Source organism: Muscardinus avellanarius, assembly GCF_963383645.1.
Source record: "Muscardinus avellanarius genome assembly, chromosome: 10".
NCBI classification, from domain to species: Eukaryota; Metazoa; Chordata; class Mammalia; order Rodentia; family Gliridae; genus Muscardinus; species Muscardinus avellanarius.
Window position 1 is genome coordinate 48,710,269 of NC_137796.1, and position 26,452 is coordinate 48,736,720.

The 26,452-nt window shown below is 49.0% G+C and overlaps 1 protein-coding gene across 2 annotated transcripts in view; it reads left to right on the forward strand.

Annotated features, from left to right (window-relative positions):
* Positions 1-25,314, forward strand: part of WDR62 (WD repeat domain 62) — a gene marked incomplete at both ends in the record, with an annotated part of 51,915 nt that extends 26,601 nt beyond the window's left edge. The window contains 21 exons of one of the 2 annotated variants that reach the window (XM_080703387.1): positions 2,831-2,922; positions 6,432-6,557; positions 11,478-11,545; positions 11,626-11,747; positions 12,515-12,590; positions 13,116-13,227; positions 13,318-13,381; positions 14,004-14,132; positions 15,383-15,516; positions 15,648-15,700; positions 18,744-18,962; positions 20,257-20,384; positions 20,678-20,778; positions 21,094-21,204; positions 21,467-21,601; positions 21,913-22,024; positions 22,142-22,283; positions 22,363-22,423; positions 22,589-23,260; positions 24,814-24,971; positions 25,051-25,314. In XM_080703387.1, coding sequence (XP_080559513.1) covers positions 2,831-2,922; positions 6,432-6,557; positions 11,478-11,545; positions 11,626-11,747; positions 12,515-12,590; positions 13,116-13,227; positions 13,318-13,381; positions 14,004-14,132; positions 15,383-15,516; positions 15,648-15,700; positions 18,744-18,962; positions 20,257-20,384; positions 20,678-20,778; positions 21,094-21,204; positions 21,467-21,601; positions 21,913-22,024; positions 22,142-22,283; positions 22,363-22,423; positions 22,589-23,260; positions 24,814-24,971; positions 25,051-25,314 — 3,079 coding nt within the window. Of the gene's footprint in view, positions 1-2,830; positions 2,923-6,431; positions 6,558-11,477; positions 11,546-11,625; positions 11,748-12,514; positions 12,591-13,115; positions 13,228-13,317; positions 13,382-14,003; positions 14,133-15,382; positions 15,517-15,647; positions 15,701-18,743; positions 18,963-20,256; positions 20,385-20,677; positions 20,779-21,093; positions 21,205-21,422; positions 21,602-21,912; positions 22,025-22,141; positions 22,284-22,362; positions 22,424-22,588; positions 23,261-24,813; positions 24,972-25,050 lie in introns of both variants that reach the window. The other variant, XM_080703386.1, reaches the window with a different exon arrangement.
* Between the last annotated feature and the right edge of the window lie 1,138 nt (positions 25,315-26,452).

The following is a 26,452-nucleotide window of genomic DNA, read 5'->3' on the forward strand; positions in this document are numbered from 1 at the left end:
AAAGTGACACTTTCACCAGCCATGTGGCCCAAAGCTAAATGTCAGTGAGCCAGGCGTGGTGACGCACACCTGTGATCCTAGTACTTGGGAGGCTGAGACAAGAAAATCACATGTTAATAGCCAGCCTCAGCAACTTAGGCCCTTCATAACTTAGGCTTTGTTTCAAAATAAAAAAATAAAATAGGACTAGGGATATAGCTCCTCTAGCTTCAATCTCCAGTACCACAATAAATTAATTAATTAAATGTCAGTGAAGAGCCGGGTGTGGTGGTTCATACTTGTAATTCCAGTATTTGGGAGGCTGAGACAGGAAGATCACAGGTTTCAAACCAGCCTCAGCAACTTAGTAAGGCCTTTCACAACTTAGTGAGACACTGTTTCCAAATAAGATAAAATTGGGCTGGGGATATAAACTGGAGATTTATATCCCCTGGGTTCAATCTCCAGCACCACAAAAAATAAAAAAAATGACTCTGGGCTGAATCTCTAGTACCCTAAAAAAAATATCAGTGAAAAATGCCAGTGGCAGAAGGGTGGTCCTACTGGCCCTGAGAGGAGCCAAAAGGGTGGGACATTGAGGGCTCAGGCTCTTTATCTACCTGCTGCGGGTATTTCTTTTTCTTTCTTTCTTCCTTTTCTTTTTCTTTCTTTTTTTCTTCTATGTGTGTGTATGTGTGTGTAGTGCTGGGAATTGAACCCAGGGGCGGTCTACCTCTGAGCTACACAACCAGCCCTGTTTTTTATTGTTTATTTTGAAACAAGGTCTCACTGAGTTGCAGAGGGCCTCACTAAGTAGCTGAGACTGTCCACAAACCAAGATCCTCCTGTCTCAGCCTCCCAAATGCTGGGATTACAAGCATGCACCATCACACCCGGCTCTCTCTCAGCCCTTAATTAATTAATTTATTTATTTATTTATTTTTAATAGGGTTTTGCTAAGTTATTGAGAGTCTCAGTAAATTGCTGAGGTTGGTCTCAAACCTGTGGTCCTCCTGTCTTAGCCTTCCAAGTACTGGGAGTACAGGTGTGCGCCACCACACCTGGCCTGGGGTGGTATTTTAGTAAGTGCTGACAGAACATGAGCCCTCTCACAGGGACCAGGTTTAAGATGACAGATGATAGCCCTTGGCCATCTGGGTGTTGGAGCTATTAGGAGATGAAAGAGACAGGAAAACTACCATGTAGCACCTGGCTAACAGGCTCCAAGCTGTCCTGCTTCTTGTTTAGGAGAGTTGGAAGTACAGATTTTTTTTTTCCCCCTGTTCTATGATCTTTTGTTGTTTGTGATTTTTTTTCTTATAGTGAGAAATTAAACCCAGGGGCATCCTACCTCCAAGCTACACCACTAGCTCCCCCTTTTAAAATTTATTTTATTTTATTTTTAATTTTTTGTTTTTGCGGGTCTGGGGATGGAACCCAGGGGCATTCAACCTCCGAGCTACAACCCCTGCCCTATTTTTTATTCTTTAGTTTGAAACTGGGTCTCACTGAGTTGCAGAGGGCCTAAGTAGATGAGGCTGTCCACGAACTGTGATCCTCTGGTCTCAGCCTCCCGAATGCTGGGATTACAAGCGTGTGCCACCACGCCCGGCTTTATTTTTTTATTTTGAGACAGGGTTTCACTAAGTAGCTGAGGCTGGGCATAAGCCTGTGATCTGCCTGTCTCAGCCTCCTAAGTACAGGATCACAGGCCCACATCACCACACCCAGCATGATTTTTAAGTAGGCAGCTGTTGTGGTGTCAGCCACTGAGTGAAGCAAAGTGAATGTGGCTCTGCTATGAATGGGGAAACAGTAACAAGAACCAGTGTAGGTCTGCACTCTTGTCCCATGCCAGGGGCTGGCTTGAGCATTGTGTCAACTGACTTAAATCTATTTAAGCTCTGTTTTTCAGAGATGGGTTAATTAGGACTAAAAAGGCCAGTGGCTAACCTAAAATTATATAGGTAGACAGTGGAGGAGCTGGGATGACCTTTTGATTAATTTAATTTGGAAAGAATGAGGAAGGTCTGGAGTTGAGACCCCTTAAGAATAACAATCCCAAGCCAGGCATGGTGGCACACACTTGTAATCCCAGTACCTGGGAGATTGAGCCAGGAGGACTCACGAGTTCAAGGCCAGCCTCTGCAACTTAGTGAAGCCCTACACAATTTAGTGAGGCATTGTTTTAAAAATAAAGAATAAGCCAGGCATTGTGACACATGCTTGTAATCCCACATTTGGGAGGCTGAGACAGGAGGATGGCGGGTTTGTGGCCAGCCTCAGCTACTTAGTGAGGCCCTTTGCAACTCAGTGAGACCTTGTTTCAAAATAAAGAATAACATATTGGTCTGGGCATGTAGCTTGGAGGTAAAATGCCCCTGGGTTCAATCCCCAGCACCACAAAAAATAAAGAATAAAAAGTAGGACTGAGGTGTAGCTCAGAAGTAGAACACCCCTAGGTTCAATTCCTAGTACTGAAAAAAAATAATAATAGTAGTAGATAATAGTCCCAAACTGGCATGGTGGCATTATGCTCATGATCTCAGTACTTGGGAGGTTGAGACAGGAGGATTTACAGGTTTTTGGCCAGCCTCAGCAACTTGGGCCCTCAATTTAGAGAGACCCTGTTTCAAAATAAAAAATAAAATAGGGCTGGGGATATATCTCAGAGGTAGAATACCCTTTGGATTCAATCTCCAGTAACACAAAAAATAAAATATAGGTGCACACACCTATAATTCCAGTACTTGGGAGGCTCAGGCAGGAGACCTTTTCTGGCAGTGACTAAGCACATGGGGCTGGGTGTGGGGCACCGAGCAGAGTAGAGCGGGCCCTGTATGTCTCCCAGGATCCACGAGCTGCACTTCATGGATGAGTTGGTCAAGGTGGAGGCCCATGATGCTGAGGTGCTATGCCTGGAGTACTCCAAGCCTGAGACAGGTGAGCCCATGGCAGGTGGTGGGAGGAAGAGAGGGCATCCCCCCTGGCAGAGCCACAGAAAGGGGTAATCTGTGTCTACTGGGATTATGGCTGACAGCTGGGAGTCCTTTGTTTAGTAAGGGCCCCACTTGCTGGACCTGGGGACCAAGGTGGCTGGGTCTTCGTAAAGCAAGACTCTTACAGGTAGGGCTCAGCTCATCTTACTTGTGCTGAAGAGGAGGTCAGTGAGTGAATGAATGGGTGGGTGTCTGAATAACTCGTCTGCTACTGGAGGACAAGATTGATTGCTGAGCTTTTTTTTGTTTTTTCTTCTTTTGTGGTTTTTTTTTTTTTTTTGGCGCTACTGGGGATGGAACCTAGGGGCATTCTACCTCCGAGCTACACCTCCAGCCCTGCTTTTTTTATTATTATTAATTATTATTATTTATTTTGAAATAGGATCTCACTGAGTTGCAGAGGGCCTCAAAGTAGTTAAGGCTGGTGGTGAACATGAGATCTTCCTGTCTCACTCTCCCAAATGCTGGGATTACAAGCATGCGCCACTATAAATGGCCTGTATTTTATTTTTATTTTGAAATGGGGTCTTGTTAGGTTGATAAGAGTCTCACTACTTTATGAGGCTGTCCTCAAACCTGCAGTCCTCCTGCCTCAGCTTTCCAAGTACTGGGATTATAAGTGTGTGCCACTACACCTGGCTTTTTTTTTTTTTTTTTTTGTCTGGGTTTGGGGATGGAACCCAGGGACATTTGACCTCCAAGATACACCTCCTGCCCTATTTTTTATTCTTTATTTTAAAACAGGGTCTCACTAAGTTGCGGAGGGCCTCACTAAGTAGCTGAGGCTGTCCACAAACCGCGATCCTCTAGTCTCAGCCTCCCGAATGCTGGGATTACAAGCATGCGCCATCACGCCCGGCTTTTATTTTTTTTTCTTTTTAAATCCACTGTAAGATGGATGTGGTGGCACACACCTATAATCCCAGTACCTGCGAGGCTGAGAAAGGTGGATCACAAGTTCCAAGCAACTTAGCAACACCCTGTCTTAAAATAATAAAAGGGAACTGGGTATCGGGGCGCACATCTGTAATCCTAATACTGGGAGACTGAAACAGGAGGATTGTAGGTTTGTGGCCAGCCTCGGCAATTTAGAGAGGCCTTCTACAATTTAGTAAGACTCTGTTTCGAAATAAAAACTAAGCCAGGCGTGGTAGCACATGCTTGTTATCCCCGTGCTTGGCAGACAGAGACAGGAGGATAGTGCAGGTTCGAAGTCAGCCTTGCTGGTTTAAGAGACCCTGTTTCCAAATAAAAATATTTTAAAAAAAAATAGGTCTGGGAGTGTAGCCTGGAAGTAGAAGGGTTTCCAGGAAACCCAGTATCACCAAAAAAAAAAAAAAAAAAAAAATAATAATAATAATAATAATAAAATAAATAAATAAGTCGGACGTGGTGGCACACACTTGTAAATCCAGCATTTGGGAGGCTGAGACAGGAGGATCGCGGTTCACAGACAGCTTTAGCTACTTAGCGAGGCCCTTTGCAACCCAGTGAGACCCTGTTTCAAAAAATAAAGACTAAAATATAGGGCTGGGAGTGTAGCTCAGAGGTACAATGCCCCTGGATCCCATCCCTGGTACTGTAAAAAATATATAAATAAATAAATAAATAAATAAATAAATAAATAAATAAATAAATAATAAATAGGGCTTTGTATAGTTCGGAAGCAGAATGCCCCTGGGCCCAATCCCTAGTACCACAACAATAAATAAATAAATAAATAAATAAGGGGTTTGGGTATAGCTCCCAAGTAAAACACCTCTGGATTCAATCCCCAGTACCAAAAATCAATCATTCAATCAGTCAATCAATCCAGTCTATACTTGTAATAATATGTAACTTCCTCTGTTTTCCCTCTATTTCTCTCTCTGTATATGATGTGTACCTATATGTATATACATAAAATAAAAATAGCATATACATTATTATATTTCTTTAATGGACTATTGGTTTTGGGGGGTATTTTTGCTTTTTGTTTTCTGGTACTTTTAGTTTTTGTTTTGAAACAGGATCTTACTAAGTAGCTGAGTCTCACCACTTGCTGAGGCTGACCATGAAACTGTGATCTGCCTGTCTCAGCTTCCCAAGTACTGGGACTATAGGCGTGCACCACCACACCAGCTATGATGGACTATTTTGAGAGTAAGTTGCAGGCGTGATGCCTCCTCTTCCTCAGATGTTCTGGGAGCTTTTAATCCTAGGAAGAAGGATTACATGACTACAGCATGTTTATCAAATCTGGGGATTTCATTTTGATGTTGTGCTGTCATTATCCTGTGGTCCTTATTCAAATTTTTCCAGTTCTCCCAGTATTGTCTATCATAGCACCTTTGCTTTACCAATCTGGGTTCACATTTTTTCTGTGTGATACTGGGAATTGAACCCAGGGCCATTCTACCTCCGAGCTATACCCCCAGGCCTATTTTTTTCTTTTCTTTTGAAACACGGTCTCACTAAGTTACAGAGTGCCTCACTAAGTCGCTGAGGCTGGCTGTGAACCTGCAATCCTCCTGTCTCAGCCTCGCAAGTACTGGGATTACAAGCATGTGCCACCATGCCCGACTGTTTCTCAATTTTAATTTGTCTTTTTGACTTTGGCTTTCTACAGAATGCAGGCCAGTCATTTTTTGGAATTTCTTTCTGTTTTCCTCATGATTTGATGCAGATAATACATTTTTGACAGGAATCCAATGTAGCTGGAGTTAATGTCCTGATGCATTGAATGATTTTTCCCACTGTCTTCTTTTATTCTTCTGTTTCCCCCACACACACCCTCGGCCCACCAAATTTTCTTTAAATCCCTCTTAACACCTTTCTTGAGTTCCTTTCCACCTCAGGTACCTGGTTAGATGGGCCTCTTTTCAAGTTAATATTAAGATCTCTAGCAAGCAGAAAAGGAGAAGCAAGCTCTAGATGCAAAGACTGAGTTTTTAGGGTTTCTTTGCTTATGAAAATTACGTCCAGCTGGGCATAGTGGCATACACCTGTAATCTTTCAGCCACACCAGATGACCAGGGTAGATACTATCTGAGGGACCAATAGGAAAGGCTTGGTGGCAGAAGGAGTATAGTAGCAGGCAGTTAATAGAGTTCAGATGAGGCCTGGGTGGCCAGAGCTCAGATTGGGTGGTAGGGACAGTAGTTTCTGATAAGGCTGAAATGATGCCAGCACTTCATATAGCATGCTGAAGAGTTGGACTGGGCAGGAAAGGGTGCTGGGACACAATTACTACTGTGGACATGTGGCGGGGGGACATCCATGTGTACATCAAGCCTCTGGGAAAAGACCCCCAGAGCTGAGGCATGGCCCTTTCTGGGTTTGGGATGCATAGTCTCCAAGTCTGGAATCAAAGACCCTTCTCCAAAGAGTGGATGCTCAGTCATGTTGCTTTTCTGGGAGGCCAACAAATCCAGGCAGCCTTAGGGAACGCAGGTTCATTCTCTCCCTTCACAGGCCTGACCTTGCTGGCCTCGGCCAGTAGGGACCGCCTGATCCATGTGCTCAATGTGGAGAAGAACTACAACCTGGAGCAGACCCTGGATGACCACTCCTCCTCCATCACGGCCATTAAGTTTGCTGGTGAGCCCCTCCCTTCCTGCTTCCTGTACCTGCTCACATGGGCCCTTTCGCCAGTTAACAGCAAGAACTCTTTTATCTTAAGCAGAAAAGGAGAAGCAAGCTCTAGATTAGGCTGAACACAAAGACTAAATTTTTAGGCTTTGTTTGCTTATGAAAATTATGTTCAGCCAGGTGTGGTGGCTCACACTTGTAATCCCATCACTTGGGAGGCTGAAACAGGAGGAGAGCAGGACAGCCTTAGCAAGTAGGGAGACTTCGCAACCTAGTGAGACCCTGTTTCAAAACAAAAAAAAAAGTAAGGTCTGGGGATATAGCTTTGACATAGAATACCCCTGGGTTTGATCCTCAATACCACAAAATAAATAAATTAATAAATAAATAATAAATAAATAAATATAGGAGCCGGATGTGGTGGCACGTGCTTATAATCCCATTACTTAGGAGGTTGCTAAAACAGGAATCACAGGTTTAAGGCCAGCCTGAACTACTTAGTGAGTTCCTCCACAACTTAGTAAGACCCTGTTTCAAAATAAAGAATAAAAAAATAGGGCTGGAGCCAGGTGTGGTGGCGCAGGCTTGTAATCCCCGCGCTTGAGAGGTGGAGACAGGAGGATCGCGCAGGTTCGAAGCCAGCCGCGCTGGCATAAGATACCCTGTTTCCAAATAAAAATATAAAATAGTTCTGGGAGTGTAGCCTGGAGGTAGAAGGGCTTCCAGGAACCCCAGTACCACCAAAAAAAAAAAAAAAAAAAAAAATAGGGCTGGAGGTATAGCTTGAAGGTAGAATGCCCCCTAGGTTCAATCCCCAGTATCACAATAAAATAAATAAGTAAAATTGGCCTGGGGGTGTAGTTCAGAGGTAGAATACCTCGAGGTTCAATCCCCAGTTCACACAGAGAAAAATTTATGTCTTCAGATTTATTTTACAAAATGAATAGGGCCAAGGGTGGTGCTACATGCCTGTAGTACCAGCTATTTGTATGATTGAGACAGGAGCCTAGGAGTTCAGTACCAGCATGGGCAACACAAAAAGACCCTATCAAAAAAAATAAATTAGCCAAAGTGAGCAGAATACTAGCCAGGTTGAGTGGTGCACACCTATAATCCCAGCTACTCAGAAAACACAAGCAGGAGAATCACAAGTTCAAGGCCAGGCTGGGCAACTTAGCAAGACTGTATCTCCAAACAAAAATGAAAAGCGCTAAAGACGTAGTATAGTTGAGTGGTAGCGCTCCCCTGGGCTGAATCCTAGCATTTATCCTTTTCCTTGTCTCCCCCACTTTACAATTGCAGCCATATTAGGAGAAAGTGCAGAGCCTAGGATCTTCCCGAAGGCTGTTCTCCAAAGCCACATTCAGCCAGGAAATCAAAGGACTGGAGAGATTGAGTATGAAGATCCCTGGCCCTAAAAGGATTCCCAGGGGAGGAGAGACAGGCCCTGTGAAATTTTAACTGATCAAAACCCAAGAACATGTTAAAACTATATGCAAGGGAGCTGGAGGTGTAGCTTAATCACGGAGTACTTACCTACCATATGCAAGGTCCGAGGTTCCATCCCCAGTACTACAAAAACAAAACCCCCGAATCTAGCCAGGCATGGTGGAATATACCTGTAATCCCACTACTTGGGAGGCTGAAACAGGAGATCTTAAGTTTGAGGCCAGCACACAGTAACTTAGACTGTTTTAAAATAAAAGTGAAAAGTTCTGGGCTGTAGCTTAAAGGAAAGAAGGAAGGAAGGAAGGAAGGAATAAAGAGAGGAGAAAAAGGGAAGGGAAGGGAAAAAAGGAGGGAGGAAAAGCAGTATTGAAAAAGAATCTGTTCAAGGATATTATATGTTCATTGACTCTAGGTTCCTGACTATGAAGATTGTTTACGTATAATCTTGTAAATGAGAATGTATTGATGTCCCTTGGTCTTTCTCGCTTTCTGCCCTATCTCTATAGCTGAGGGTAGGGGAGCTGGGCAGATAGTTATTCATATGTGACAGGTTTTGATGAAAACCTAACAAAAGCCTATCAGGCATCCTTTTTTTTTTTTTTTAATTTGGTGGTACTAAGGAGTGAACTGGGGGGCATCATTCTACCTCCAAACTATACTCCCAGGCCTATTTTTTATTTTGAAACAGGGTCTCACTAGGTTTATAAGAGTCTCCCTACTTACTGAGGCTGTCCTCGAACCTGTGATTATTATGTCTCAACCTCCCCAGTACTGGAATGACTGGTACCACCCTGCCTGGCTGTGGCCTTACTTTTAATGAATGTTCTAGATCCAGAAGTGGTACTGACTGGCCATGGGGATGGCTGGAATCATTCCTTAAGACTATATTCTGAAGTTCACATATCATCTGAAGGTCATAGCCCTTCACTAGAGGCCCGCTCCCATCCCCTGCCAGCAATGCACAAATCATTGATCAGCAGTATGAACTAGACCCTGGCCAGTTAGAACCTTTTGGAAGCTGCCCTGCTAAAGAAGGATTCAGTCTTAGCCAAGCATGGTGGCACACACCAGTAATCCCAGTAGTTGGAGGCTCAGACAGGGGGACCGTAGGTTCAAGGCCAGCTTCAGCAACTTAGCAAGACCCTGTTCCAAAATAAAAAGGGGCCAGGCATGGGGTGCACGCTTGTAATTCCCACACTTGGGAGGTAGAGACAGGATCACGCAGGTTTGAAGCCAGCCTCACTGGCTTAAGAGACCCTGTTTCAAAAAAAAAAAAAAAAAAAAAGGTCTGGGAGTGTAGCCCGGAGGTAGAAGGGTTTACAGGAACCCCAGTACCACCAAAATAAAAAGGGGGTCGGGTGTTGTGGTGCACGCTTGTAATCCCAGTGCTTGGGAGGCTGAGACAGGAGGATCACACAAGTTTGAAGCCAGCCTCAGCTACTTACTGAGGCTCTCAGCAACTTAGTGAGACCCTGTTTCCAAATAAAGTATAAAATAGGTCTGGGAGTATAGCCCAGAGGTAGAAAAGCCCCTGGATTCCACCCTCAGTACCACACACTAAATAAATAAATAAATTAATTAATTAAAAAGGGCTGGAGATATAGTTCAAAATGCCCCTGGGTTCAATATTTAGTACATCCTCCTACATACAAAGAAAAAAAAAAAGACATGAGAATATTAAAAACAAGAACACTTATAATACTTTCTACATGGCAGTCTTGTTGCAAAGCCTTCACATACCTTTACAAGGGAGGGAATGTTATCTGGCCCTGTATATCCTGTATGGACAGGAAGCTGAAGCTGAGCAGGGAAGCCCAGGTTTGGAGTCCAGGGTGGAACAGTTTGACTCCTGCACCAGAGAATGCCTGTGTTCAATCCTAACCCCATCCTGGCCTTCTGTGTACTTTGGGACAAGGACTCTGTCTCTGAGTCCCTGTGTTCACATGGATACAATGGCATGACTAGTGAGCACTCAGGAAGATCAGGCCGGGTGTAGTGGTGCACACCTGTAATCTTAGTACTGGGGAGGCTGAGACAGGAGGATTGCAGGTTCAAGGACAGCCTCAGCGACGTAGTGAGCCCATTTCAAAATAAAAAATAAAATAGGGCTGGGGGTTTAGCTCAGAGGTAGAGCACCCCTGGTTCAATCCCCAGTACCAAATAAATAAAAACAAAAAGGGCTACAGATATAGCTCAGAAGTGGAATGTCTCTGGGTTCAATCCCCAGTACCAGAAAAAAAAAAAAAAAAAAGATCAGGCACATGAACAAGGCCTAGCCCAAGATTCACGTGGTTGTCCTTTTCTTTCGTGTTTGAGGTACTGAGAATTGAATCTAGAATCTTGTGCATACTAGGTAAGTGCTACAAATGAGCTATATTCCCAGTGCTTTTTATTTTGAGACAGGATCTCACCAGGTTGCCCAGAATGGCCTCAAACTTGTGATCTCAGCCTCAGTCTCCTGAGCAGCTGGGATTACAGGCTGTGCCAGCACACATGTTCTTTTTATTTTATTATATTTTTGTGTGTGTATGGTACTGAACCCAGGGACATTCTACCTTAAAGCTTACCCCCCCCAGCCCTATTTTATTTTTTGTTTTGAAATAAGCTCACTATGTTGCTGAAGCTGTCCTTTGTTCTAGCAAGACAGAGTCTTGCTAGGTTGCTGAGACTGTCCTCAAAACTGTGATCCTCCAGCTGGGTGTGGTGGTGCATGCTTGTAGTCCCAGCATTTGGGAGGCTGAGACAGGAGGATCACGGTTCAAGTCCAATCTCAGCTAGTGAGGTCTTTTGCAATTTTGAAACCCTGTTTTAAAGAATAAAAATAGAGCCGGGGGTGTAGCTCGGAGGTAGAATGCCCCTGGGTTCTATTCCCAGTACCAAAAAAAAAAAAAAAAAAGATCCTCCTCCTGTATCAGCCTCCCAAGTACTAGGATTATAGGCATGCACCCATGCCCTGCTTCCTGATTATTCCTAAAGCCATGAACCTCCCAGCCTTTTGCTCAAGTCACCCATCTAAATCCCACATTGGAGATGGTCTTCCTTTGGTGTCTCCCATCGTGTGTGTGTTGGGGGGGTTGGGGGGGTATACTGGGGATTGAACTCAGAGACATTCCATCACTGAGATACCCCCTCAACCCTTCTTTTATTTAGAGACAACATCTTACTCATTTGTCCAGGCTGACCTCGAACTTACTGTCATCCTATCTCAGTTTCCCAGTTACTGGGATTGCAAACATGTGCCGCCACCCCTGGCTGTCCCTGGTCTCTGTTTCCCTATATGCCCTGACTCTGCAGAGGCCTGCCTCAGCCGGGGCTCCATCTGTACCCCCAACACATTTAGCTTACGTCTTGCAGATTCTCAGATCAGTACCCACCTCACCATGGAGAAGCAGAGTTGCTCGATTGCTTTTGCGGTATATTTCCCTAGCTACCCCCTTACCAGGCCAGCCCTGGCTAACTCACTGCCTTCTCCTATCCCAGGCAACAGAGACATCCAGATGATTAGCTGCGGGGCCGACAAGAGCATCTACTTTCGCAGTGCCCAGCGGGTAGGGTGGGGTGGCCTCCTTGAGGGCTGGGGGAGGTGGTTTGTCAGTGACCTCCTCTAAAGTCTTATCTGCCCTGCCAGGCCTCGGATGGCCTGCACTTTGTCCGTACGCACCATGTAGCAGAGAAAACTACTTTGTATGACATGGACATTGACATCACACAAAAGTATGTGGCTGTGGCCTGCCAGGACCGTAATGTGAGGTAAGGAGCTGCCTGTGCCTTCGTTGGCCTGGCCTGGGCTGGTTTCTGAACAAGCCTGAATGAGACCTTGCTGGATCCGTCTTCCTTCCAGCTGTCTGTTTTCCTCCCCTGCTCATCTGGCCCCTGAGAGGCTGGGAGAGGCAAAGGATCCAGCAGGTGTTTCTAAGAAACCGGGCTCTTCTGGGCTTAGCCAGCAGGTCTGCACAGGGCTCCCTTGTGGCTCTCCTGGAAGCCTCTGTGGAGTAACTGGGAGGTCATAAACTTACCACTTTCTCTGAGACTATTTTGGCTAGACAGTGCTGGGGTCATAATAGTCGCCTGGGCATCCTGGGCCCTCCTTCCTGGAGCTCACAGTCTAGTGGAGGGGACACAGCCATCTCACCAGACAATGATATGCAGAGTGGTCAGGGATGAGGTGGAGGGAGCCCAGGGGGTTGTGGGGGCCTGTGGGGACATTCAGCCCCTCTGGGATCAAGCGAAACTTCCCGGAGGAAGGAACATCAGCATTGACCCTGGGAAGGGCACATCCTCCACCTCCATGGGTGCATTCAGATTAGGAGCCAGCACCAAGCTGCTGTGTGAGGGTGATGGGCACTAGCAGCAGATACCCAGTATGTAACCCCCACTAGTTCAGATGGAGGCAGGGTTTCTATCCAGACATCAGATGGGGACGAGAGGTCGTAGCATGCTTCCAGGGGAAAAAAAGCAATAGGAGTCGGGGGGCGGGGCAGGGTCTTCCTATGCTGCACTTTGTGCCGCCTCCCCAGGGTCTACAACACAGCGAACGGGAAGCAGAAGAAGTGCTACAAGGGCTCCCAGGGTGATGAAGGGTCCCTGCTGAAGGTGAGGAATGGGGGCCCTGGGATGAGAGTGCACAGATTCCCCTGCCGGACTTCCAGTCTGTCTGCTGCCCTGATGGGCCTCCAAAGACCTATGACCTGGGTGCCTAATCAGAGTATCACCCACTTGGGCCTAGTTAGCCAAGGAAGCTTAAGAGGGGTGTGGGGAAGGGGGCAGGAGTGTCTGGGTGGGTTTGGGTTTCCCTAGAAACATGGCATGGTGGGAGGAAGCAGAGGGGCATGGACTCCTCTCTGGGCTTGCCCCTCACCGGACACTGGACAAGCTCGTACTTCTTAGCGCCTCTGGCCAAGTAGAGTTGTTCTGGGTTCAGGCTCCAGAGGCATATCCCATTTCTGCCTTGAACTGACTGCAGCCTTGGGTGGGTACATCTCTTGAGACGATGGTTCCTTTTGCCAGGCGTCTAGTACAAAGAGTGTCCTCAGTTGGGGGGCTGGGATGTTTGGCTCAGGCCTCACAGCAGGGACAAAGCAGGCAGCCTGAGAGACTTGCGGGTCCCTTTCACGGCAGGTCCACGTGGACCCCTCTGGCACCTTCCTGGCCACAAGCTGCTCTGACAAAAGCATCTCAGTGATCGACTTTTACTCAGGCGAGTGCGTCGCCAAGATGTTTGGCCACTCAGGTGGGTGTGCCTAGCTGCTCAGCCACCTCCCAAGCCAGCCACAGCCTCTCTGAGTCAGAGGTGAGGGCAGTTTCTCTGCTTTGCTTGCAGAAATTGTCACCGGCATGAAGTTCACTTATGACTGTCGTCACTTGATCACCGTATCTGGAGACAGGTGGGACAGCCCTGGAGGTTATGTGTGCCACCCTCTGAGAGTGTAGGGCAAATATACCGTAGGGAGAGTGGGGCTCTGCCCATGCAGTGCTCAGCCCACCCCAGCGGAGAGCACTGCTGAGCTTTCCAACTTCCTCCCACTTTGGACAGTGTGCATTGAGGCATCTCACCCAGCCCGAGTTCAGACCTGAGAGCTGTCACTTATTTGACCAGCTCAAGGTCACAAGAAAATAAGTGACAAGAAAATAGAGGTGACAAGTCCTACTTTGAAAATTGTATGATCCAGCTGGGCATGGTGGCGCACACTTGTAAATCCCAGCTTTTGGGAGGCTGAGCCTCAGCTACTTAGGCCCTCCGTAACTTAGTGAGACCCTGTTTCAAAGTAAAGAATAAAAAATAGGGCAGGGGGTGTAGCTCGGATGTCGAATGTCCCTTAGTTCCATCCCCAGACCCATAAAAAGAAAAATTGAATAGGATGACTTATATACAAATTCTGTAGCACGTAAGCTGATGGGTGTCTGTGGAATGGGGTCTTGGCCGTGGTGACCTGGGTGACTAGGATCAGAGGTAGCAGTGGCCCTCATATTCACTCTCCCCTTTCCATGTCTCCTTGACCTCTGCAGCTGTGTGTTCATCTGGCACCTGGGCTCAGAGATGACCTCCTGCATGAAGCAGCACTTGCTGGAGATCGACCACCAGGAGCAGCAGCGGCAGCGGCAGCCCAAGGACAGGAAATGGGGCAGCCACCCCAGGTCCTGGTGGGCCCTTCTGTCCCCCGGGAGCTCCATGAAGAGTGATGCTAGGGACCTGGCCAGGGCGAGGATAGCCCTAGGCCTGCCTTTAGTGCACTTAGAGTCCAGTGGGAGAGACAGGCCTTTAAAACAAAGTTCCAGCAACATCTGAGAAGTGTTTTGAAGCATAGAAGCAGTGTGCTTGATGAGCCTCTGAGCACTGTGGTTAAGGAGTCCCCGGAGGCCGGGTGCCAGGGGGAAGGTACAGTGGAAAGCCAGGCGTGGTGGCATACGTTTGTAATCCCAGCATTCGGGATGCTGAGACCAGAGGATCATGGTTTGTGGACAGTCTCAGCTACTTAGGCCCTTTGAAACTCAGTGAGACCCTGTTTCAAAAGAAAGAATACAAAATAGGGCAGGGGATGTAGCACGGAGGTAGAATTCCCCTGGGTTCCATCCCCAGACCCACACACACACAAAAAAGTACAATAGAGATGCATGTCCTCTTACTCTCTAAGAGAAAACTATTCTTTTACTTATTTCTTTGAGTCTCCTAAAAGTATATTTTGTAAGTCTATGCAACAAACCAGCCTTATTTGGAGCAAACTCGGGTAGCAGTTTTTTATTTGAAATATTGGTTTAGCGAGTGTTTAATTTGAGACGAAGGATTGGGGATTTTCCTCTCTCCTCCTTCTGGGTCTGTCCTTTCTGTGCCTGTCCTCCTGAAAGCTTTAGCATTGCCTCTCTGCATACCCCCAGGGCCCGTGGAGACCAGGCTTTGACATGGCCACTGTTCCTGAGGTGGTGTTGGGTGTGTCACAGGCCTAGGCACCAAGGGAGTGGGCGGCTCCCTTTGGCTCTTAATTTTAAGGCTCACACCCCGCTGTGGGGCTGTGGGCAGGCTCCGGTTCCAGCACCAACTTGTCAAGCATGATTTAGTGTCCCATACTCCAAAGGAGCCAAAACTTCATTGCTCCCACCTGAAGGAGCGCAGCGCCCATTACCACAGCCTCACTGTCTGCTCTGCTTTCTGTCCCATTGCTGTGCTCAGGGAGAGGCTTATTGTTGAACCAGGCTTTTGTCATGTCTCATTTGTTTTGATAGGTTTCTAGTGGAGAGGGTGTGTCAGTGAGAGGCCTTCCGGCCGCATCTCAATCAGAAGCTGGAAGTATGTTCCTGTGCAGCTTAGTTCAGGGCTCCGCGCTAGGCAGGTTCTCCCACCTCTCCTGATTACCTGTTTCTCTCCTTTCTCTCCTCCCTCCTGGCTTTAGGCAGGAGACATATGCATCCATGCCCAGCGAGATTCATTCCCTGAACCCTGGAGAGCAGACAGAGGATGAGCTGGAAGAAGTGTGTGAGCCAGAGGAGCTGCTGAAGACGCCGTCCAAGGAGAGCTTGGACCCAGGTTGGGAAGGGCCCATCTGGAGGGGCCCGTTTTGAACTCTGTCAGTGTAGGGAACCATTGCTGGGGCTTGCTTACTGCCTTGCTTTTCTCTTGAGCTGTTTGTCCTATTCATGCATTCCATGTATCTCCAGATCCTCAGTGCCTGCTGACCAACGGCAAGCTGCCACTCTGGGCCAAGCGGCTGGTGAGTGTTCCAGTTGAGCAGGACTTGCAGGGGCTAGCAGAGGAGGAGGAGCCCTCCCCCGCATTCTTCCTTCTGGGAACACTTTCCCCTTCCAAAGTCTTTTCTTTCCTTGGGACCTCATGGTCCTTTAAGTGTCAGCTCAGACGGCCCTTGGTTTACATAACACGTATGCCCTGTGCCAGGCATAGCAGTGAGCAAGGCAAGCAAAATCTCACCTTCAGCAGGCTTCCTCGCTAATGTGGGAGAGGGCCAGTATCCACATTAAATAAGGAAACTGGCTAATGTGGTGGTGCACACTGTAACCGCCATACTTGGGAGGCTGAGACAGAGACTCACAGGGTGGAGGATAGTCTCAGCAAGTAATGAGACTCCCATCAACCTAGTGAGACCCTGCTCCCAAGAAAAAATAAGAGCCAGGCGTGGTGGCTTACTCTTGTAATCCCAGGGCTTGGGAGGCTGACACTGGAGGATCGCACAGGTTTGAAGCCAGCCTCAGCTACCTAGTGAGGCTTTTAGCAACTTAGTGAAACCCTGTTTCCAAATAAAGTATAAAATAGGTCTGGGAGAGTAGCCCAGAGGTAGAAAAGCCCCTGGGTTCCACCTTCAGTACCATAAATAAATAAAAATAAAATAGGGCTGGAGGTGTAGCACAGAGGTAGAATGTCTCCAGATTTAATCCCCAGTAACACACACACACACACACACACACACACACACACACAAAGTAAATTGTGTAGTAAGTTGTGAGCTAATAAGGATTAGGTAGGAAAAAATATTGAGAAGGAAAATAAGAGGTATTGGGGATGGCAATGTTAGGGCAAACAGAAAAGACCTCATAGGTGGGCATGGTGGGATACACCTGTAATCCCAGTACTTGGGAGACTGAAACTCAAGAATGGCAGGTTCAAGAACAGCCTCAGTAAGTAGAGAGACTGTCATCAACCTAGCAAGACCCTGATTCAAAATAAAAATTAAAAAAATAGGAATGGGTGTAACTCAAAGGTATGATGTATGTCCCTGTGTTGAATTCCCAGTACCACAAAGAAAACAAGAGGCCTCACTAGTTAGATATTTGAATAGAATCAAAGCAAGTAACACATGCAAATACTGGGGAAGAATCTTTTAGGCAGAACAATCTGGAAATGCCAAGGCCATTAGGCAGGATTGTTCTTAGCAAGTACAAAGAAGAACAGGCAGGCTGAGGTATCTGGGTTGGGAGAGAAGAAAAGGGAAGGGCTCAAAAGAGGTGACGGGCCAGATCGTGCAAGGCATGTGGGCCAAGGTGAGGTCCCTCAACACCCGTTCTGCTCTACTTGTCCCTGTAGTGCTGAGTTCGATGGATCCCTGGGAGGGCTCAGAGCTGAGAAAGGCTGTCCTCTAACTCAGGCACTGAGGGAGGTCCCTGTGGCTGCACATGTGAAGCAGACGGAGGGCCAGTGGGGAGAGTACTGCTGCAGTAATTCAGGCAGGAGAGGTTGGAGGCTGGCCCAGGAGGAAGAGATGGTTGGATTCTAGATGCATTTCAGAAATGGAGCCAATCTATTGGATACAAGGGAGAGAGAAAGACCAAATAATGTTAAGATGGAATGAATAGCCAGGCATGGTGGTTGGTGTGTGCCTAAAATCCCTGCTAGGGGATTTTTAAATCTCAGGAGGCTGAGACAGGAGGATCGCAGATTCAAGGTCAGCCTCAGCAATTTAGCAAGGCCATCAGCAACTTAGTGAGACCCTGTTTCAAAATTAAAAAGGGCTGGGAGTAGCTGAACATGGTGATGCACACTATAATCCCATTACTTGAGAGGCTGGGACAGTAATATCACAGGTTCAAGGACAGCCTCAGCAAGTAGTGCTGTTTCAAAATAAAAATAAAAATAAAAATAAAAAATAGAGCTGGGAGGGTAGCTCAAAGGTAGCACCCCTGCACTTAATCCCCAGTCCCAAAAAAAAGGAATGAAGGTAGGCAAATTGGTTGATTGGGGCTGGAGCTATGCTGTGTGTGTGTGTGTGTGTGTGTGTGTGTGTGTGTGTGTGACACTAGGGATTATACCCAGGGGCATTCCATGTCCAAGATACACCCCCAGCCCTATTTTTATTTTTATTTTGAAACAAGGTCTCAGCTGGGTGTGGTGGTATACGCTTTTAATCCCAGCATTTGAGTAGCTGAGACAGGAGAATCACGGTTTGCCGAGACAGCCTCAACTACTCAGGCCCTCTGCAACTTAGTGAGAACCTATTTCAAGATAAAGAATAAAAAATAGGGCAGGGGGTATGGAGGTCGAATGCCCCTGGGTTCCATCCCCAGACCCCCCCAAAATAAAAAAATTTCAAAAAAGGAACAAGGTCTCATCAAGTTGATGAGTCTCACCACTTGTTGAGGCTGTTCTCGAACCTCTAATCCTCCTGTCTCAGCCTACAAAGTACTGGGATTATAGGTGTGCATCACTACACCCAGAGCTATACTTCTGGAAGATATATGTGTGTGTGTGTGTGTGTGTGTGTGTGTGTGTTTTGCAGTACTGGGGATGGAACTCAGAGGCATTCTACCTCTGAGCTACACTACCAGCCCTATTCTTTATTTTGAAACAGGATCTCACTGAGTTGTAAAGAGCCTCACTAAGTAGCTGAGGCTGTCCACGAACTGCGATCCTCCTGTCTCAGCCTCCCAAATGCTGACATTACAAGCGTGCGTCACCACGCCCAGATATATATATATATATATATTGGTGGTGGTACTGGGGGTGGAACCCAGGGGCTTTCTACCTCTGGGCTATACTCCCAGACCCATTTTATATTTAATTAGAAACAGGGTCTAAGTTGCTGAGAGCCTCACTAAGTAGCTGAGGCTGGCTTCGAACCTTCGCGATCCGCCTGTCTCAGCCTCCCAAGCACGGGAATTACAAGAGTGCCCCACCACGCCCGGCGAAGATATTTTCTAAAAGGTGTTAAAGCCTAGAGACCGGATGAGGTCTGGGCAGTGTCCCTGGGCCTCGTTGGGAGTGGATGAGCACTAAGTGAGCTGCCTGACTGTCCCCTGTTCTCCAAGCTAGGAGATGAAGATGTGGCAGATGGCTCGGCCTTCCACAGCAAGCGCAGCTACCAACCACATGGTCGCTGGGCAGAGCGGGCTGACCAGGAGCCCCTCAAGACCATCCTGGATGCCCGGGACCTGGACTGCTACTTTACCCCCATGAAACCTGAAAGTCTGGAGGACTCCATTCTAGACACAGTGGAGCCACAGAACTTGTCAGGTTTGCTGAGCGAGGTGCGTCCTGCCTTCCCAAGCCATGACTGCCTAGGACTTGGGGCCTTGGCTCTCTCGTTTTAAAAACAGGGGTGACTGTCCTATTCCAGGGTTGTGGAGGACTTATGGGAGGTGGTGGGCAGGAGGGTGAACTCCAGGCCTGTACACAGATTTCCTAGGGCAGAGAGTGTGGGAAGGAGGCCACTTGGAGGTTAAGAGTTTGAGTCCTGGAGTAAGCCTGTTCTTCAGTAGAGGGCCATTCTAATAGATAGAGCCCTGATTTAATACCTCCCTGGCTGTGTGACCTAGAATAAGAGGCTTTCCTCTCTGGGCCTCCATTTTCTAAAAAAATGATCTCTGAATAAATTAGTGAAAAACAAAAAACCAAACTTACTGCTTCAGTGGACTTTTACAGAAATCCAGTGCTAAAAACAGGAACTGAAATCTCCTAGTACTTGGGAGGCTGAGACAGGAGAATCACAGGTTTGAGGCCAGCCTTAGCAACTTAGCAAAACCCACAACCACTCAGCAAGACACTGTTTAAAAAAAAAAATAGGGCTGGGCGTGGTGGCGCACACTTGTAATCCCCACACTTGGGAGGCTGAGACAGGAGGATCGCACGGGTTCGAAGCCAGCCTCAGCTACTTAGTGAGGCTGTCAGCAACTTAGTGAGACCCTGTTTCCAAATAAAATATAAAAAAGGTCTGGGAGTATAGCTCCGAGGTAGAAAGCCTCTGGGTTCCACCCCCAGTACCAAAAAAAATAGGGCTGGGAGTAAAACCCAGTTGTAGAACATATAAAGAACAGAGCCTGGACCCTTAGAGATACTCAAGCAGCTCTCACACTTACCCTATTATTTCCTAGAACATTCTTTTTTATTCTAATATGTAATTGTGGTATACTATGTATACAGAAGTGCATAGATGTTAGGTATACAGCTGGGTTGATTACCTGTGTAGTTCACATGCATCTGCCACCCTTGTCTAAATATAGAGCATTCTCTACCCCCCTGGAAGACCTTGTTCCCCTTCCAGTTAATACCCCATCTGGGGAGCCAGTATTCTGACTGTTCCTCTAGGACTGGTTTGCCTGTTCTCGAATACCACACAGACTCTTCAAGGATTGCCTCTATTTTTGTTGCATCCCTATTCCTCATCTGCAAAGAGACAGATAACATGGGATACTGGGGGTGGGAGCACACACTTGGCTTGAGCTCAGGCTCCACGCTGCAGGCATTGTTCCCGCTCTGCCCCAGCTGGTGTAACTGGCCTCAGTGACACAGCTGCCTCAGAATGGCTGTGTTCTTCACCCTTAGTCAGAGAGTCCCCAGAAGGACGGCTGTGGGCATCTCTCCTTCCTGTCCCTACAGAAGGAGTCGTCTGAGGCCAGCAGGCTCATCATCTACTCCCTGGAGGCAGGAATGACAGTCACAGAGACAGACAGGTGGGTACCCCTTGTATCGAGGGGAGTGTTAGTTGGAGAGAGTAAGCCCCTTCTGACAGGCACCCTGGAAGAACCGTGCTGTGCTTTCCCAGTAGGCCTGTGGGAGTAGGGACGGGTGAGGCCCACAAGGGGTAGGAGGAGCCCAGCCCTGTGGCCTCAGCTGCAGTCTGTTTCCTTGGCCCCAGGTGGGGTTCAGGGGGCCATGTAGGAAGGAACATTTGAAGGAGGCAGGGGAGGAGGAGTCGGAGGTAGCTTTCCTTATCAGTGTAACCTCACCCCATGGGCATTTGCAGCGAGTACTGCGAGGAGGCAGAGGCAGGGTCTGGAGACCAGCAAGGTGACTCCTACCTCAGGGTCTCCTCCTCCAGCTCCAAGGATCAGCGCCTGCCTGAAGGTGAGTGAGGGCTGACGCTATCCTGCAGTAGTCTAGTTCAGCCAGGCCCTTTTCCACACACTGATAGTGCCCTTGGCCCATCCTTCTGAAGCTCAGTCTGCCACAGAAGACAGATACGGTCTCTGCTTTCCCAAAGGATTCTGGAGCCCAGCAACCCACTTGCTAGTTTATAAAAACAGGGGGCAAAGCTATTATCACCCCTATTCTTCAGATAGAGAAACCCAAGCCTATGGCTTAGAGGAGCTGAGCCACAGGCCCTACTCACCCAGCAAAGGCCCCTGCGGCAGGCTGCTGACCCATGCTCTGCTCCTTCAGACTCAAGGGAGTCAGAGGCTGACTTGGAGTCCAATTTTGACAGCATTCCTTCCTCTCCTCCACGGCCTGACCCAGGCCCTCCGTGCACCATCATGAAGCCCCACATGCCAGGTGAGGCAGACCCATGGGGAAGGGCAGGGTATGGACCTGGCTAAGGGATAGGCACAACGTCAAGCAACCCCTGGCCCCACATTAGCCTGAGCTTCAGTTTCCCTGCCAGGAAGAGGAAGCCTCTCTTTCTCAACCTGGTTAGCAGCTGGGTGTGTGACAGGCGGGTCTAGCTTTCTCCATTGTCAAGTGGCATCAGCCATGACTCATGGTGTTGACAGCTGGTGTCTTCCCCTTCCCTCCCTGCCTCCCATCTCCTCTCCAGAGTGCCCAGGTACAGCAGAGGAGTCATCTCGGCCTGAGCAACCAGGCTTGACCAACAGCTCCTTGCCCCAGACCCCTGAGCAGGAGAAGTTTCTCCGCCACCACTTTGAGACACTTACTGACGCCCACCCTGAAGGTAGGGCCCAGCCCTGCACTGAACCTGCCTAGGCTGTATGTCTAGTGCTGAGCACAGTGTGGGCATCCCTGGGCTGGGGCTTTTCCTAGCAGGGTGGGAGAGGGCCAGGGTACAGTGGGAGAGCAGACCTCTTAAGGACCAACTGCATGCTTGTTTCTCTCCCTGCCCTGTTCACTCCTGAGGCATATGTGTTGTGTCTGAACATGCTGATGGGGGGTCTCTGGGGACCCACTGGCTGGTCTGTGGGTCTCCCCACATGCAGGGCTGGTTGGCTGGATGCATTCTGAGAACCTGTTGTTATCTTCCCCTAGAGCTCTTCCTTGGGTCCCTACGAGACTTGAAGGTCTCTGAGGCTGAGGACTTCTTCAATCCCCGGCTGAGCATCTCAGCCCAGTTTCTCTCACGTCTCCAGAAGACATCCAGGTAGCAGTTAGGAACCCCCACCCACTCCATCCCTGCAACCCGAGCAGAGCTGTGTCCCTCAGACACCCAAGGGCAGGCTGCATGATGGCCCTCTCCCACCTGGCTTCCTCCCCTCAGGTTCACCCATGCCTTCCCTCCCCGGCTGCCCCTGCACCTTGTGACGTCTCCAGAGTTCAAGCCCACAGGCCAAGAGGGAAGCCAGCCCAAAGCAGAGCCCCCGAGAGCAGCTACTGGCCACACCTGCCCAGATGAGGCCAACGTGAGTACTAGAGTCGCCTCCCTCAGCATGAGGCTGAGAGTTGGAAGGCCTCACCCTCACCTCGCAGCTGTACTTGCAGGTCCTCTCTGGAGGGAAGGCCAAGGAGTCCCTAGTGACCCTGGAGGCCTGGTGCCCACTGAGTGAGTATCCCCAACCATGGTGTCCTAGGTTTCTCAGCAGTGGTCCTGGGTGCCCAGCTGAACTATAGGACGCGTCCATTCAGACCCTGTGGCCCCCTGGGGTGGGGTGCCATCCTTGAGCTCTGTAACTGGGCTGTGAAAGTAAGCCATCTGCTTCCTTTACAGCCCCCTGCCTTGCAGGCCTGGCGCCCTGTGTCCCTTCCTCTACAGTGCCACCCACAGACAGGAGGCCTCCAGCACCCACATCTGTACCTGCCTCAGGCCTGGCTCAGGGTGTCTGTGCCTCCTCCAGGACCTGTTCCTTTGTGGAGACTACTGCCAACTCCCGTGCCAAGATGTTACGCAGCGTCTCCCTTGGAGACAGCGAGAGCCCAGTCATGGCCGAGCTAGCCAGGCCCCTCCACAGGCCCTTGTCCATGGGGGAGCTGACTTCCTTGGGCCAGGAGCTCCAGACAACACCCAAGTCCAACAGTGAGGACCAAAAGACTGCCCTGCCCTCCTGGGGCAACCACGAGGCCCGAGCCAACCTGAGACTGACCCTGTTAAATGTCTATGATAGGCTCCTCCTACCCCCGCCCTCTTTGGAGCCACCCACCATCTGCGTCTGGTCCCAGGAGCCCATTGATGCCCACCCTGGCACAGCAGTCACAGCAGCCAGTTCCCTGGCCCCCAGCCCTGGGGATGTGAGCCCCTCAAGGCTCCACAGCTCTGCCTTTCTCCCAAAGTTGTCATCCCCTGAGGCCCTCACCCCTCCTATCCACCCCAGCAGCCCTCAGCTTCCAGAAGACAGGCCTGGGGCCCCTGGTAGCACCACCTCCCCCCTGGAGCCCACCTCTGGTAAGTGTCACCCTTGGAACCAGGGACTGGCCCTTAAGCTTGTCCCCTTTACTAGTTGGCTCAGCCCCCAAGTTGGGCACTTGACCTGGCTACAGGCTGTTTATTCGTTTATTTAAATATTTAATGAGCACTTTGTGTATGTTAAGCTTGTTCTAGGCCCTGGGGACAGAGGGCATGGTGGTAAAGCAACCGAGTGTTGACATTTTAATTGGGAGAGATACCCAGACAAAATGTTGTCATTTCTTTTTGGTGGTACTGGGGATGGAACCCAGGGGCATTCTGTCTCCAAGTTATGCTCCCAGCCCTATTTTTTATTTATTTATTTATTTATTTATTTATTTATTTATTTATTTATTTTTTGGTGGTACTGGGGTTCCTGGAAGTCTTTCTACCTCTGGGATATACTCGCACGGGCTACACTCCCAGACCTATTTTTTTAACTTTTTTATGTGGAAACAGGGTCTCTTTTTTTTGTTTGTTTGTTTGTTTTAAGAAGATTTTAAAAAGTTTTATTAGAAAGATAGAAATACAGCTCCATGCCAAAATGGCATGGGGGGGTGACTCGAAATGAATACCTGAAACAGGGTCTCTTAAGCCAGCGAGGCTGGCTCCAAACCAGCGCGATCCTCCTGTCTCCGCCTCCCAAGTGTGGGGATTACAAGCGTGCGCCACCACGCCCGGCTTTTTATTCTTTATTTTGAAACCAGGTCTCACTGAGTTGCAGAGGGCCTCACTAAGTAGCTGAGGCTGTCTGCGAACCACAATCCTGTCTCAGCCTCCCAAATGCTGGGATTACAAGTGTGCGCCACCACGCCTGGCTACCCAGACAAAACGTAAGGGAAGTGTTGAACACATCACAAAGTGATGTCTGCTAAAAAGAGAAAGGAAAAGGGCTGAGCAGTGAAAAGAAGGATGGTGGTTGCAGTTTTATTTTTTATTTTTTGGTGTTACTGGGGTTCCTGGAAACCCTTTCTACCTTCAGGCTACAATCCCAGATCTATTTTATACTTTTTATTTGGAAACAGGGTCTCTTAAGCCAGCAAGTCTGGCTTCGAACCTGCTCGATCCTCCTGTCTCTGCCTCCCAAGCGCGGGGATTACAAGCGTGCGCCACCACGCCCAGCAGTGGTTGCAGTTTTAAAAAGGATGATGAGAGCCAGGTGTGTTAGCCCATGCTTGTAATCCCAGTACTTGGGAGGCGGAGACAGGAGGATCGAGGTTCTTAGCCAGCCTCAGCTACTTAGTGAGACCCTGTTTCAAAATAAAGAATATAAAATAGGGCTGAGGGTATAGCTCAGAGATAGAATGCCCCTGAGTTTTATCCCCAGTGCTGAAAAAAAAAACAAAAATAAATAAATAAATAAATAGGATGATGAAGAAAAGCTTCAGGGAGATTCCATTTAGCAGAGACCTGCAAAGGGCAGGGCGGGAGAGTGTTGGGGACCAGGGGAAATGTTCCAGACTGGGACAGCAGTTGGAATCGGCCTAGCCATCTGGCCTCTTTTACCAGCTAAAAAGTCAAAGCATCTTGCTCCTTCCCTCCTCTACCCCTAGATGCACCCGGTCTGACGCAGGGCAGCCCTACACACTGGGGGGAGCCCAGGCTGTCCGCTGAGGGCCTGCCCCCACTTCCTCCTGAGCTGAGCAGCGTGGGGAACACTGTGCACAGGCTGCAGACTGCCTTCCAAGAAGCCCTCGACCTTTACCGCATGGTAAGCCAATGAGCCTCAGGCCCAGGGGCCTAGGACTGCCAGGCCCAGATGCCCCTGACTAGGTTGGCATCTCTTGCAGTTGGTCTCCAGCAACCAGGTGAGCACTGAGCAGCAGCAGGCGCAGGCTGAGCTGGCCTCCACCTTCCTCTGGATCCACAGCCAGCTGGAAGCTAACGACTGGCTAGATAGGACTCACGTGGCCTCGGCCCAGGCCCTGCCCAGCCCAGGTCCCCCATCCCCACCCACACTGTGCCCCCTGGCCAACCCGGACCTACATGCACTGCTGGAACACTACTCAGAGCTGCTGGTGCAAGCTGTGCGGAGGAAGGCATGGAGGGACTGAGGCCAGCAGCCCCGCAATACTGGAAAAACTGGTATTTTAAGCAAATAAACTGACAGCTTTGAGCAGTAGTGGTTCCTGGTATCTGTCCTGGCTCATCCACAAAGCCCTCTTCAGGAATGCAGGGAGGGAGGGGAGAGCTGCCTAGGGACCACATTTGCCCTCTTCCAGGATTCTATCAACAGGGATCATGGGACCAGCAGTAACAATAACCCCCAAGCCTGGCCTCCCACATCATCTGTCTCCATCCACTGAGCATCTGCAGGTGTCATGTGTGGCCTTCCCTGTTAGGGCCCAGCTGTGTCTCAGAAAAGAGCTGGCCCTTCTCCTCTACCCACTACTGATGCCTGTAAACCCATGGGGCTGCCCAGCCTTACCCACTTGCCATGTCACTGGTTCATGGCCCCTGGGTCAGACCCACACTGGATCCTACAATGTCTGGACTGCTGTCGTCCCATCTGCAACAGGGAGAAGCAGGCTCACCCACTGGATAGTCCTGGCAGCCTGTCCAGGCCACACCCAGCAGCAGGGACCAGAGATGCCTTTCTAGCAGAAGGACTGAGCCCAGCTTCAGCCTTCCCTGGGCTTCCAGCTCCCCACACAGCAGGTATCTGGCCACCTGATGTGTCTGTCAAGGCCACTCTCATGACCACAAGTGCCCCATAGTCCCAAGTCCCTGTGAAAAGGAAGCCAACACAGGCTGAGCCCTTTCCTAATGCCCCGCCTCGTGACTTGCTCTACTACTCTGTTTTGCCCACCAAAAATAACCTCAGAGTGATCCAGTTTCTTGGCCAGAGTCCTTGAACTGAGATGCGAACCTAAGTTTCCCTGGTGGCAGAGCGGGACCCTTTAAAATAAGGACATGACCCTGTGCTCCCATAACATGTAACACATCATCGGAACCATCATGTAGTGGATCAGGAACTCCCGCCAGCCCTGCATGCCTGTCGCTGTTCCCCACCCTTTAGAAGAGTGAGGACCAGGTCAGGCAAAACATCCCCCTCATGGCAGAAAGCAGCAGACACAGAATTAGAACCACTCTGTGGATTATAGGGAGGCTGGGATTCACCATGCTAGATGAAAGGGGTGTGTGTGTGTGTGTGTGTGTGTGTGTGTGTGTGTGTGTGTGTTACTAGGGATT